We start from the raw sequence: 14,793 nt of genomic DNA on the forward strand, positions 1-14,793 counted from the left end.
ATTTTGCATCCTGCTGGTCACGGATTTGCCTTCATCGTTGTCTGTCATAACCCTCAATGGAAATGCCTACTGAATATATTCCAAGACTACCATTTTACTTTCTTATTGGGTTTCCCATTACTTGTCTGTAACCGTAAGTAACAAGATAGCTTCTTTTGAAGAGTAATGGCTTTCCAGGTATTTTTCTAATACAAGGGAAGCTTACCATTGTTTCACATGTAATAAGCCCACCTTTAAGAGGAAAATAAGGCCAAGGCTCATTTCTAGATAGCTGGTGGGAATCAGCCTTCTATCCAATGTATATCTAGAGGAGGAATTTCTGACTTCACAGAATGGGGAGAGTCGAGGCAAATGTAATCCCAGCCATGCTGTGACCATCCATCCTTGTTGATATGGTTTAATAAATAACCAACATAATTGTTGACTCAGTTCAAACACACTAGGAAGAGGGAGTGACCTCAGAATCATGTTACTGTGTGGGAGAGAAATGATCCAGCCCTGAGAAGTGGCCTATGTCTTTGCCTGCTAATACACAGGAATGCTGTCTAAAAGTATATAATGTGCCACATATTCATAGATTAATAGAATATTTGTGTCCATTAGAAAATAGTTATTCCCAAAAGTCATCTCTTTTAGTGTGGACAAGCATCCTTCAGGTTAACTACATGATCTAAAAGCTGAGCAAGGGGAGGAAACTTGAAAGCTCAAGATAAGGAGACACTGCAAATGTACATTTACCAGGAATCAATACAAAACAACTTTAAAAATGGCTTCTTGCTAAGGGGAAATAATTTAATTGTACAAGTTTAGCTTTAGAAAATGTTCAGAAAAGCATTTATTACATAAATGACCTAATATGTAGCATGAAATTTTTTGATCTCGGTAAAACATTAGATCTGTTCTTTGTACTCATACTATACAGTCTTTATCCAGGAATGTGCTTGTAATTTTGCTAACCAGTAGACTCTTGAGATGTTCAAATTCTAAATTCTTCTCTATAAGGAGGTAAAGCTATGAGGGGAGATATCTTCAGCTACCCAAGTGTTTCTTCCCCACTGGACATATTTGTCACTCTAGAATAAGTGATTGGAGGGTTTCACACATTAATAGGTTCAGGGCAGATGGCAGCCCTAGGAAGAGACTTCAAGAAAACAAAAATAAGAAATGAAGGCTCTGACTGTATGAAGAAAGTGGATGTCGGTGGCAAGGTGGGGATGTGGAGTGATCTAGAAAAAGGAAAACAGTGAGACAGACTTCAAGCAGTGACCCCCCACCCCAGAGTTTTTCAGTTCACTATTGAGTCTGTTTACCAGCAGGCATCATCTATTGCCTGTCTTCTATCTTCACAGCTCTCTACCAGGCACTAATTTTGAACTCTCAGATACCAAATAATTAATGCCTAGATGACTACAACCCAGGTTATATGCCTGGCGGATACATGCATAGATTCTTCCTGGTCTGCAGGCAGAAGGTGGCTTTCTAATCTAGGTAATAAGTTGAATTTGTAGGATTCATAAAAATAACTGGTCTTATTTAAAATAATTTCCTTTGGGACTGATAACAATATTTTCTTATAAAAGAAATGACCTCTCAGATGGCCCCTCCCGCTTTCTCTGTCATGGAACCAGAGCAATTTGGCTGTTAGGGACAAACAGAGAGCCAAATCATGAATGAACTCCCATTCACAATAGCTTCAAAGAAAATAAAATACCTAGGAATCCAACTTACAAGGGATGTAAAGGACTTCTTCAAGGAGAACTACAAACCACTGCTCAGTGAAATAAAAGAGGACACAAACAAATGGAAGAACATACCATGCTCATGGATAGGAAGAATCAATATTGTGAAAATGGCCATACTGCCCAAGGTAATTTATAGATTCAATGCCATCCCCATTAAGCTACCAGTGACTTTCTTCACAGAATTGGAAAAAACTGCTTTAAAGTTCATATGGAACCAAAAAAGAGCCCACCTTGCCAAGACAATCCTATGCCAAAAGAACAAAGCTGGAGGCATCACGCTACCTGACTTCAAACTATACTACAAGGCTACAGTAACCAAAACAGCATGGTACTGGTACCAAAAAAACAGAGATATAGACCAATGGAACAGAACAGAGCCCTCAGAAATAATACCACACATCTACAGCCATCTGATCTTTGACAAACCTGACAAAAACAAGAAATGGGGAAAGGATTCCCTAGTTAATAAATGGTGCTGGGATAATTGGCTAGCCATAAGTAGAAAGCTGAAACTGGATCCTTTCCTTACTCCTTATACGAAAATTAATTCAAGATGGATTAGAGACTTAAATGTTAGACCTAAAACCATAAAAACCCTAGAAGAAAACCTAGGTAATACCATTGAGGACATAGGCATGGGCAAGGACTTCATGTCTAAAACACCAAAAGCAATGGCAACAAAAGCCAAAATTGACAAATGGGATCTAATTAAACTAAAGAGCTTCTGCACAGCAAAAGAAACTACCATCAGAGTGAACAGGCAACCTACAGAATGAGAGAAATTTTTTGCAATCTACTCATCTGACAAAGGGCTAATATCCAGAACCTATAAAGAACTCAATCAAATTTACAAGAAAAAAACAAACAACCCCATCAAAAAGTGGGCAAAGGATATGAACAGACACTTCTCAAAAGAAGACGTTCATACAGCCAACAGACACATGAAAAAATGCTCATCATCACTGGCCATCAGAGAAATGCAAATCAAAACCACAATGAGATACCGTCTCACACCAGTCAGAATGGCAATCATTAAAAAATCAGGAAACAACAGGTGTTAGAGAGGATGTGGAGAAATAGGAACACTTTTATACTGTTGGTGGGACTGTAAACTAGTTCAACCATTGTGGAAAACAGTGTGGCGATTCCTCAAGGATCTAGAACTAGAAATACCATTTGACCCAGCCGTCCCATTACTTGGGATATACCCAAAGGATTATAAGTCATGCTGCTATAAAGACACATGCACACGTATGTTTATTGCGGCACTATTCACAATAGCAAAGACCTAGAATCAACCCAAATGTCCATCAGTGACAGACTGGATTAAGAAAATGTGGCACATATACACCATGGAATACTATGCAGCCATAAAAAAGGATGAGTTTGTGTCCTTTGTAGGGACATGGATGCATCATTCTCAGCAAACTATCGCAAGAACAGAAAACCAAATACCGCATGTTCTCACTCATAGGTGGGAACTGAACAATGAGATCACTTGGACATAGGAAGGGGAGCATCACACACCAGGTCCTATTGTGGGGAGTGGGTAGGGCGGAGGGATAGCATTACCTATTGTAAATGACGAGTTAATGGGTACAGCACACCAACAAGGCACATGTATACATATGTAACAAACCTGCACGTTGTGCACATGTACCCTAGAACTTAAAGAATAAAAAAAAAATCATGAATGAACTTAATACACTGAACTGTACATTTAAAAATGGCTAAAATAGCATATTTATGTTATGTATATCTTACTAAAATTAAAAATAAACTATGAAAAAAATTTGGCTGTTAGGTTAGAAGTTACTTCATATTTAAAATGTTTCTCTTTTTGACTCCTTTTGACAAACCTGGTTTTGTTCTTTATAAAAGTCTGTTTGAGCTCTCTCATATCTTTCTTTGGCCTCATTCATTTGCTGCTGATAAAGCTAATGTTTTCCTTTTGTCTTGACCTTGAAGGAAACCAAAACATTCCTCTCAAAAATGCTGGGGATTGTTGAGTTTAAAAAACTCTGCCCCTCTCTCTGCTTTTCCCACCTAAAGACAGTCCAACACTTGCTTATCTGCTCAGAGATAGTGGTGCCAGAGGATCTAGGAGCAGACTTTAATCTTCCCATATATTTACCTTCCCACATTTTCCTGCCTTTTGGAAGCCCGAAGATGCTATCTTCTTTGTCTTGTCCCTATTAGGATTTCTGGCTCTTTGGTGAGATACTATTTAAGCATGACCCCTAAGCCACTGCCTTGAGAGAGAAATGCTTTTGAACTGAGGCCTCTCCCATGTGATGGGTATAGCATGTGTTCATAAATTTCTGCTTTTTTGTTAATCTAACTTGTTTTCAGAAGAGTATCTCAACTAAGAGCTTGAAAAGGGAGAGAAAAGAAATTATGTTTTGTCCCCTACAACCTACTAATTCAGGATGCAATCAGTCCATGGCGTCTTTGGTCTTATGGCACACATTCAATATTTAAAATGTGAAATAGTTTAAACAGTCTCTTCTGAAGGTCTCTTTAGACTTGCTTATTACAGAGCTATCTAGCAGTAGGGAAAAGGCCTAAAAAGTCCCTTATGACCAAATTCAGTCCTTGGGTTTTCTCATTTTAAGCAGGGCTTTTGTAACTTTCTTGACTGAGTTAAATGTCCTCATTTCAGCACAGTGAACAGTTTTACACATGATCACACCTAGTATTAAGAAGACAATGCTGAAAATGGTGACTTTTCCTTCATCCACCTGACAGTGACTAAGGAAATCAAAAGGCCAGGCTCTAAGAGGTCAGCATACAATGATGAGTAAGACAGCCTCTGCCTTTCTAGAGGAGAGAAAAATGTAAACTAATAATTGCTGTTGGTGTGAAAAGTGCAATAATGAGAGTATGCATCAGATCCAACAGTGGGCCCCAGGAGAGGGTAATAAACCCAGTCTGAGGAATCAGAAGAGACTTGACTGAGCCTTCCTAAGCAGAATTACTTCCTGTTGTTTCTTGATTTTTATGGCATCCAGTTGATAAATGTGCAATAGGGGAGAATCATTCTTCAAGCAATCTCTCGAGTACCAAAATATAACACCACATTCTGGAAAGTAGGACAGCTTGTAATCACTCCTCCAGTCATATCACTTGCTGCAACTAAAGAGGAAGAACCATTTATTGCAAACGTGCATTTTGTACCTTTGCTGAAGAACAGATGTGACCTGTTTGCAGAAATTCTCTCCATTTTGAGAAAACTCCTTTAGGTTCTTGTATACTTTATTATACTGAAAAACAAGAACAACAACAGAAAAAAACAATGAACAGGAAGATTACAAGCAACTCTGAAGATAGAGCACCTATAAATTCAGAAAACTACTATAACCATGATATATGATTTATACTGTCATTTTAATGATCGTGCAGCTACAGGCATGCATACCTTTTGGATGAGTTCTTAAAATCAAGGTGAGGTCTCTTCTGCCTGGATATGAAAGACCCTGGAGAACTTTTCAGAAATAAAGCTGATCTGTTTCTCTCCTCAGCCAAATGCAAACAATTCAGCAGTGGGGTGCATTTGACGCCTGGAATGTCACAGGAATATCACCCCAATTGTTCCCAGGAAGGACAAAAAAATATATTCTGAAGGATGCCACATAACTTTTTATGTCCCCTCCTGCACACACAAACTTCAAAATTATATTTCTGGGGCTCATGACAAACCGTGAGCCATTAGAGTGAGCTGAGTCTTTCTTATCTGAGATAGGAAACTGAGTAAATAACCCGGTAAGAAAACTTTGTCCTAGTCCTCTCTCTGTCTCATTTAATTCCAGTAAGAAAATGTTATCATAATGAGTTGAACATTTTGGCTAAACCAAACCATTATAAATTTATTAATTACCCTTTATAAATTCATGTATATTTGAATTTAGCCTGCGGACACAAGAATTTCCAGTAAAAGTTTTTGTCATTTGATTTAGAACTCCACAATGTCTTCCTGGAAACTATAAATGTAGACATTGATGACAATAGATTTTAAGTGCCTAAACAGAGAAGCTAAATGTCAATTGATTCTGCAGTTTTTTCTGACACAGAGCAAGTGAATTAGATGATGGAACATCCCAGACACACTCTCTCATAGTTTCCATCTGGGAGGTGCAACAGCAGATTGCATTTTTCAAAATGAGATTTTACATAAGAGGACCCAAATTCAATATGGATTGAGAGCTGTGCTGTTCTTTGCTCATACAATGAGCCAGCCTATTCCAGTGTTCAGATATCGCCAGCATTCAGTTGGGCACCATATTGAGAAGGGAAAAACGAAGGAAATTCACATTTACTGAGTGCCTCCTATTACAGTGGGCACATTCACAAACCCACACGCCCTCAGGGCCCAGAAAGCCATTCAGTCAGCAAAGCACTTGGTATGTGGTGCTAGCAGAGTATCAAACTAAGAACATAGGGTGACAGAGGAGGAAAGACCTAAAGAAATGAGCTGATCCAGGTCCCTACCTTTGGTGATGGAACAAACCAACACCTAGGATACAGGAACATTCTTACCATATCCATTTACCTTTATGCAGTAGTTTAACTTTACTGTGAATTTAACACAGAAAGCTGTGATAGGACTTCATAGATGTATATTAATATTAGCAAACCACTTCCTTGAAACTGCCTGGGACACGAGGAAAGTGGTGAGGGTGCAAAGCTTTAATGAGAAAATTGTTAATTTCTAAAGCAGAGTTTGCAAAATCCTGTGGCTGCTGGCACCAGTCAGGCCCCTGAATGAGTGAGGAGCAGGGTGGGGACTGTGAGCCGGAGAGGCAGCTGTTAGAACCATTCTGGCCCATCACTGCCACCTGGAATGTGGCCCAGGAAAGCCAGATCTCCCACTTTGTCCAAAAAAACTGAAATCAGGATTTGCATCCGAAACATGACTTTTTTTTTTAATGGTAGCAAACGATTCACAAATTAAAAAAACTCTGCAGTGTAAACAAAACACACTTGTAGTGAGGTTCCAATTTGGAGCCCCTCTCATGAAGGAGAAATAATCCTCCTGTCAGTCATGAAAGTAAAATCACTGTTTGGCAATCAAGCTTTCTAATTTTTATTTCCAATAAAACTAACTTGCCATATATGAAAGGTATGATACTGTTAAGGCCTCCTTCCTCCCCTTACAGGCACACTGGGGAAGTTTAGGGGAGTATTTTGAAATTGTGAGAAGACCTGCAGTAAAGAACCTTGTTGAGCCTCTTTGTTTACTCCTACGTTACCTAAACATGTTCACTAGATTTCTCCCTAAGCCTTTTGTCTTCTCCTGCAACACCTAATAGCATCCCATGAAACACACCTCAGTGTCATGAGAAGAAAATGCATAAATGTTTAGCAGGGTACATGCTCCTGGAATAAGGTCATTTCTCAGCCTCCCTCAACCTTAGGTGTTAACCATGTGACTAAAAGCTATCCAAGGAGATGTGAGGGAAGGTTCTGTATGAGGTTTCAGTAAAGGCTTGTTTGCACTCTTGTCTTCCTTCTGGACTTGAAAATGCAGGCCAAAGCCATAAAGTGGTATTGAGATTGGACATAATGCATTAAGAACATAGAGTGGAAAGAGAAAAAGAGCCTGGGTTTCTGATGGCTGTAAAGGACACCACAGGAGCCCTCAACTCTCTACTTTTGGACTTATTTTATATGTGAGAAAAATACAATGTTTTTTTAAAGACGTATGTATTTGGGGTTTTTCTAATATGCAGCTGAACATAGTTCTAACTCATACAGGGTCTTTTTGCTTTGAATTATGAAATGTTTTTATGTTTTATAACATAATGATACAGAAAATAATAATAATGCACATTAGATACTCACTACCTAAGTTATAGAGATAGTAACACTTTGCTTCTTCTCTCTCTTTAAACAACTTTTTTTTTCTTTTCATAATTTATTTGGCTATTCTGAGGCATTTATTGTAACATATGAACATTTGTCTAATTACATATCTTTTTAAATCCCCGTTGGGATCCTGATTGGAATTGTATTACATACATACATCAATTTGGGAAAACTGACTTTTTAACGGTGTTTAGACTTTCTATTCAAGGACATAGTAAGTTTTTGCATTTGTTCAAATTTTATTTTATGTTCAATAAAATTTTATTATTTTCTTTATAGGTCCTGTGGCTTTCTTATTTGATTTATTTAGAACTATCTCACAGTATTAAGCTGTGGATTTTTATGTATTGTCTTACTGACTTCTCTCTCCAGCCCACAGCAAAGCAGAAACAGACTCAACAAAAAGCCATGGGGCTGTGTGCAAGAGAGAAAGACCTGGATGCATATGCTTACGAAGTAAATCTTCTACTCTCAAACACTATAAAGCTGGGGCTGAGGATGGGAGAAAAGAAAGCAGAGAGATGGATTCGAGGGATTTAGAGTAGGAAGGAGAAAAAGAAACTTCCATTAGGGGAAACAGGAGTGGAAGGAAGAGACTTCAAGATGAAATGTCCTACAGGAAAGGCCCTTACCAGTCCACCATCACCAGAGGATAGTCTGCACATAGAAGTTACCTATGGGAGAGAATTAAGGGACCCTGGACATCAAGTGTGGGATGGGGCATGTAGAGAAAACTCTGCCCATAACCAATGTAAAAATGAGTAGAACCAGTTGAGAATTTTTCTATGTGCTTGTGTTACAGGGGCTGCTGCATTTCCTAAACTGATCAAGCCATCAAAACTCCCTAAGACACATTTTTAAATACTGTCTCAAGGGAACTAGTTTTAGGAGGCTAGGCCATGCTGAAAGTTTACAAGCCAGTGATTGAAAACTCAATGGCCTTTAGTGGCAGTGGTGAAGCCTGTGGCAAAGGCATTCACATTCAACCTCTTAAAGTAAGGGGCTGCTGGAACAAAGCACAGTCTATGGCCTCCATTGACCCTAGGGCTGCCAGCTCTAGAATTTGGAAGATGATTTTCCGTCATTTCGTAGACTAGTACTTTCTAACTTTTTCCCCAAAATGGCACACGTAGAAAATATTTGTACTGGAAGAGTGTGGTAAATAGACACAGTTGTTCCAGGAAGAGGGAACTGGCCCATGGCTTTGCCTCCTACCTCGCTCCCAGCCATACTCTGTCAATTCAAGGGTGCAGAGGACTTGTGTCTCAGGTACACCTGTAACCATCCTCAGACGTCAAACTCCAATATGCCCAGGCACATGCAAGTTGAGAAGGTCTTCATAATTGTTAATTTAGTGATCAGATAAGAGATGAGGTTATGAGAGCAATGGAGAGAATCTTTACCTCTGATCCTATATACTATGTACCAGAAATTCCCCAACAAACCCTGATCCAGATTGAGATAAAGGTGACATCGATAAATAAAAGAGTTGCTAAGAATATTTTCATTATCCCAGCATAAATCCTTATTTAGAATCAATGATTCTGTACTTTTCATCATGTACCATCTACTCAGACTTGGAGATAAAAACTGTGAAAAGCAGATCCACTTAAATGCCAAAGCAGACCTCCAGAGACCATATAATTCTCTCTCTCTCTCTCTCTCTCCCTCTCTCTCTCTCTCTCTCTCTCTCTCTGTGTGTGTGTGTGTGTGTGTGTGTGTGTGTGTTCAGAAAATCTTGGAACATACCTGCTGTGTGGGGGTGAAATCACTTGACTTTAGTTTTGGTTGTCTTACTCCTACCTCACCACACTCCCACCCACTAGAGAGGACTCTGAAAGGGTTCCATGGAGCACAGTTTGGAAGCCACTGAAGTCTAATTCCTTTATTTACAGTTAAGGCCCAAAGAGATAACGATAATCTAATTAGTTAGAGACAGAGTTGTGATTAGAAATATTAGGTATGAAAATCAATTAGAGAATCTATTAGAATCAAATACATTTATAAATGGCTGATCTTTTTAATCACACTAAGTTTACTCCAAGTTATAGTAACCTTTAAGTGTCATGTGCAATACAGCTGGCTTCTTAATGTCATCAACCAGCAGAAGAAGAAGGGCTTGCTGTGGTTGCAGGGAGGTGGAAGGCAATTTTGGTGTTCTTTTCCTACCCATTGAGCTTTTAAATATCCTAACCCCCTACCAAATATTCATTTCAGAGAATAATCTACTATTGATTCTACATCTCCATATGAATTCATATTAATATGCTGCTTCTCCTGGGGATCATTCATTATTAGGAAAAACAAAAAACATTATGAGGCTTTTCTCCCCGGATAAAGGGATTTCAGTCTGGTAGTGGAATATCTGGGATCTTCCTAAGCCCCTAAAAAAATAATGACCCCTTCACAAATAGACAACTGGTCTACACAGACATTTCCCATTCAGCCATTAGGAAAATGTTTCTTCCCAGAATTTGTAAGCAAATCCTGTTGATAAATATAGCCATTACAGAAAACATTCAGTAATCCAGCCAATCAGCACATGAAATGGTTAGACAGATGACTTGTAAAGATTATAAAGTGCCTACATCAAGCTTGGCCTACCTGCTCTTTCTGGTTGAATGATTAAGAGGGTTAAATTTAGTTCTAGAAAGAATTATAGAAAAATTTATTTGTGTTGATGCTAGTATGGAATAATTTTTTTTGAATAATGATGATCCTCGCAGTGTTAAAGAAACCATGATATTCCACTTAAATTTAACACTGGATGCCAGGCACTGTGCTACTGATATCATGTGAGTTCTGATTCACTGGGGGTGATGTTTCAAAGCACTGCCCCTCTATGAAGGGAATCCACGTACGTGTTCACCAGCTGCGTAGTATTTGGGATCCTTGTGGCAGACTGCCGCAGATTATGGGATATGGAACATTAAAAAGCATAGTCTACTCCACCCTCTCCTTCTTTTACTTTACACATGAGGAAACAGAGGTCCAAGAACGGCATGTTAAACATCTCATTGATGCACACTGGGGAGGCTGTGGACCACATGACACCCATGCCAGATGCAGTCTCCTTCTGTATTTTTGCAGTGAGTCAGATTCTCCCAGGTGCTATGGACCATGGCACCGGCACCATTTGAGTTAGTGACAGTCTTTGTCTGGTGTCCAGGCTAAGCCACTAAGATGGGAAGCTCAGGTTGGCATCTGAGCCAGGTTACCAACTTGAGGAGCAACCTGGTGCCATTTCAATGGAGGATGACATGAGGGGAGTGGCTGACTGTGTGGAGCCCAGAAGACTTGCTTTGACAGACCCCTTCCTGGATACTGAATGAGTGTGTAAAAAGTAAAAATTTGCTCAAGCCTGTAATCCCAGCACTTTGGGAGGCCGAGACAGGTGGATCACGGGGTCAGGAGATCGAGACCATCTTGGTTAACACGGTGAAACCCTGTCTCTACTAAAAAATACAAAAAACTAGCCGGGCGAGGTGGCGGGCGCCTGCAGTCCCAGCTACTTGGGAGGCTGAGGCAGGAGAATGGCGTGAACCCGGGAGGAGGAGCTTGTAGTGAGCTGAGATCTGGCCACAGCACTCCAGCCTGGGCGACAGAGCGAGACTCCGTCTCAAAAAAAAAAAAAAAAAAAAAAAAAAAAAATGGCCGGGCGCGGTGGCTCAAGCCTGTAATCCCAGCACTTTGGGAGGCCGAGACCGGCGGATCACGAGGTCAGGAGATCGAGACCATCCTGGCTAACACGGTGAAACCCCGTCTCTACTAAAAAATACAAAAAACTAGCCGGGCGCAGTGGCGGGCGCCTGTAGTCCCAGCTACTCGGGAGGCTGAGGCTGGAGAATGGTGTGAACCCGGGAGGCGGAGCTTGCAGTGAGCTAAGATCCGGCCACTGCACTCCAGCCTGGGTGACAGAGCGAGACTCCGTCTCAAAAAAAAAAAAAAAAAAAAAAAAAGTAAAAATTTGGCTACAGCTTGTTACTTGTCCTTGATTTCTATGTGATTGCTTGATAGGAAGGTGCTATTAATACTTTCTTGTGATCGAATTCTTTCCTTTGGAGATAATTGGATCCTACTTCCTCACCTTTCTTGCACATGGATTTGAAGATGAGTTCCCTAGACATATTTTTAGGTTTAAGAGCTAAACCTAAACCTTCACAGGCAATGGGGCATCAAGGCCCAGAGCCAATTCTTTTCCTTGTCAAAAACAGAACTTTAAAGATATCTTCTTCAAATAAGTTCTGACACTCTCAAGATTAGTCCTACACAGCATTTAGGCAATCTTATGCCAACCTGGTGACAATAATTTGAACTCAAACACTGACCTGGCTCTTTGAGGTTGACGGGCCCAGCTATCAGCCTATTTTGCCCATTAAAACTTGATCTAAAAGAGATTTTTAAATTTTTTCGTACCATGAGCCGTTTTTGTAGTCTCATGAAACCTATTTGATTCAGAATAACATTTTTAAGTAGCGTAGGGTTACAAAGGAAATGAATTATATATTTTTAGAGTGTATTTTTAAAATTATGATATTATATGCTTTTTAATTAACATGCTAAATTACATATCTTAAGTATTACCACATTTTGAAGTCAGGTTGAATGTAAATATTTCTAGATACGTGCAACAACTGTCATTTCTAGATACGTGTATCAACTGACATTTGATACGTGCAACAAATGTCTAGATACGTGCAACAACAACCACATTTTGAAGTCAGGTTGAATGTAAATATTTCTAGATACCTGCAACAACTGCAAAAACTTGATCTAAAAGAGATTTTTAAATTTTTTCGTACCATGAGCCCTTTTTGTAGTCTCATGAAACCTATTTGATTCAGAATAACATTTTTAAGTAGCGTAGGGTTACAAAGGAAATGAATTATATATTTTTAGAGTGTATTTTTAAAATTATGATATTATATGCTTTTTAATTAACATGCTAAATTACATATCTTAAGTATTACCACATTTTGAAGTCAGGTTGAATGTAAATATTTCTAGATATGTGCAACAACTGTCATGTTGTTATAAAATTTCTGATTTTTATTGGTTACAAAGTCACAGACACTACACAGATATTACTAGTAGTATTGGGGCTTGTTGCCTATATTCTGGATTGAATAAAATTCTAAATCTCAATTAGAAATCAGTACAAATAGAGATTTGTTTTCACTGAAGTTCATGCAACCCACTGAGTTCCATACATGGGTATATTGGTATGGGCCCGGTTAAGAACTGTAGCTAAGACTTTATGAATTGTGCTCTGTGCAACTCTAGGGACTCATGGAAAGGGACATTTTGCAGGTGCTTAAAGCTTTGGGTTATTTTATAAAACTACCTAAGTGTTTCATGAGGCACTCATTTGCAATCCATTTCCTTGTCTTATTTTGTTCCCAAACTGTAGGTTCATCTTCACATAGCATTGTTTCCCAAGTACAAGCTAAGAATGTACCAGGAAATCAACTTGAACACTTGATTAAGATGAAACAATTGCAAATAAATAAATGTTCTGCGACTTTAGAGGGTTTGGAAACCCAGGCTGAAGGGATATCCGCCTCCCCATGACTCCCGGATTCTTTTGGTGGCAATGAGCCCATACAGATGACCTTCAGAGTTTTAGACAAGGACAGGAGTCCTTGGCTCAGCAGAGCACAAGGAACTATTCAGCATGTCAGGGAGTGGAGCTTTAAGCAGACACAGAAGTATGGTTATGGGTTGCCCTGGGGGCTGCTGAAAGAAAACATTTCTCCACATCTGAAGACTGACTTTGCTGCCTGCAAAAACAATGCTAGGCCTTCAGTTTCCTTTTTATGTATTTATTTATTCTTCTCGTTTTAAACTTAATTACATCTGGCCTCCATTTCCCTCTCTTCTGTCCATTGAACTCGTCCCCTGGTGTTAATTGTCTTCTTTGGTTACTATTAGTGCCAAGATTTTGCTGCCACTTATCCCATGCCTGTCCTGGCCTGCCACCCTGATACAAAATCATCGAGTAGGAGTGTTGAGACAGGGGAGGATTTTACAGTTTAGTAAGGGAGCAACCTCAAGGAGAGATAAATAAATGATAAAAGACTACTTAAAAATTATTCATAATTACCAGTGGAGAGAAGACTGAGATTGAAGTAATTAAAGGTGGAAGTTTCACTCTTAAAAATCTATAACAATATCATTGGAATTTGTTTCTACATTAAGCACAAATTATTTTTGTGTTTAAAGACAGTAAAATTAGGCAGAATTGGCTACTATCTTGTCATTAGTAAAATTACTAGTCATTTATGAGTTCATCTCATTTAGCTCATCTGATTTTCTGCAATAGTAGCCATAGTTCCATCTTTTCCAACCATGTGCTTTTCTTATCCACTGAATAAACAAAAAGGAAATCAATAATCCTCTGCTGGTCTTCTTCTTCATGGCTCTATCTCAGCGCCCATTTATCTGCTGCTCCACAGTTTGTGTTATTAATACATGAAGGATGACTGAAACCTCTTGCTTATGACGTCACCAATCTTAGCTTTTCAGCCCCATGTGTTGGGATAAAACACTGACCCTCCTTAATCACTTTATTTTCAAAGTAAACATATCCCCTTTTATTTTAGTTGCTTCTTATTTCCTAAATTACGTCTCTGCTATTGCCACCAGTGACCTCACAATGTCTTTGGACTTCTGACCAAACTTATATTTTTGGTAGTGCTCCGAATATTACCAAAACAAGCAAACATGGAACAAACATGCTGCTAAACCAGTCTGAGAACTACTGCAGGCCAGGCAGAGCGGAGAGTCTATCCTTCCTCCTGCAGGACTTGTGATCCTTGACTCAACAAATGAGGGCAAAAAAGCACAAAAACTCTCCTCCCTCACTTTATTCTCAGAGCCAAAAATTGGCTGCAGACATTCTGTGTGTTTTTGTATCCACTCCACACGCGATGTTGGCACCATGGGTGTCTGTCTTAAGAATGTTTTCCAAACAGCCACCATCTGGATCCAAATATGATGCTTTACTCACTCAAAACTTTTTCCAAGAATATGAGAAGGAAAGATGACAATTACCTGCCCTGTCATTTCCTAGAAAAAGCTCTGTTTTTAAACTGAAACAAAGAAAAACCACAAACTTTTGTACCACAGCCAATATCTAAATGTGTTTGGTTTCTGAGTGTCTCAAATTTCTTAAGTTAAAATCCAT

General features: G+C 39.2%; 1 protein-coding gene across 2 annotated transcripts in view; it reads right to left on the reverse strand.

Moving 5' to 3' along the window:
- Positions 1–14,793, reverse strand: part of NOSTRIN (nitric oxide synthase trafficking) — a 64,048-nt gene that overhangs the window by 48,869 nt on the left and 386 nt on the right. For both annotated transcript variants that reach the window (XM_050750460.1, XM_050750459.1), the window contains exon 2: positions 4,920–5,005. In XM_050750460.1, the coding sequence (XP_050606417.1) occupies positions 4,920–5,005 (86 nt within the window). The remainder of the gene's footprint in view (positions 1–4,919; positions 5,006–14,793) is intronic.

Source organism: Macaca thibetana, chromosome 12, assembly GCF_024542745.1.
Source record: "Macaca thibetana thibetana isolate TM-01 chromosome 12, ASM2454274v1, whole genome shotgun sequence".
NCBI classification, from domain to species: Eukaryota; Metazoa; Chordata; class Mammalia; order Primates; family Cercopithecidae; genus Macaca; species Macaca thibetana.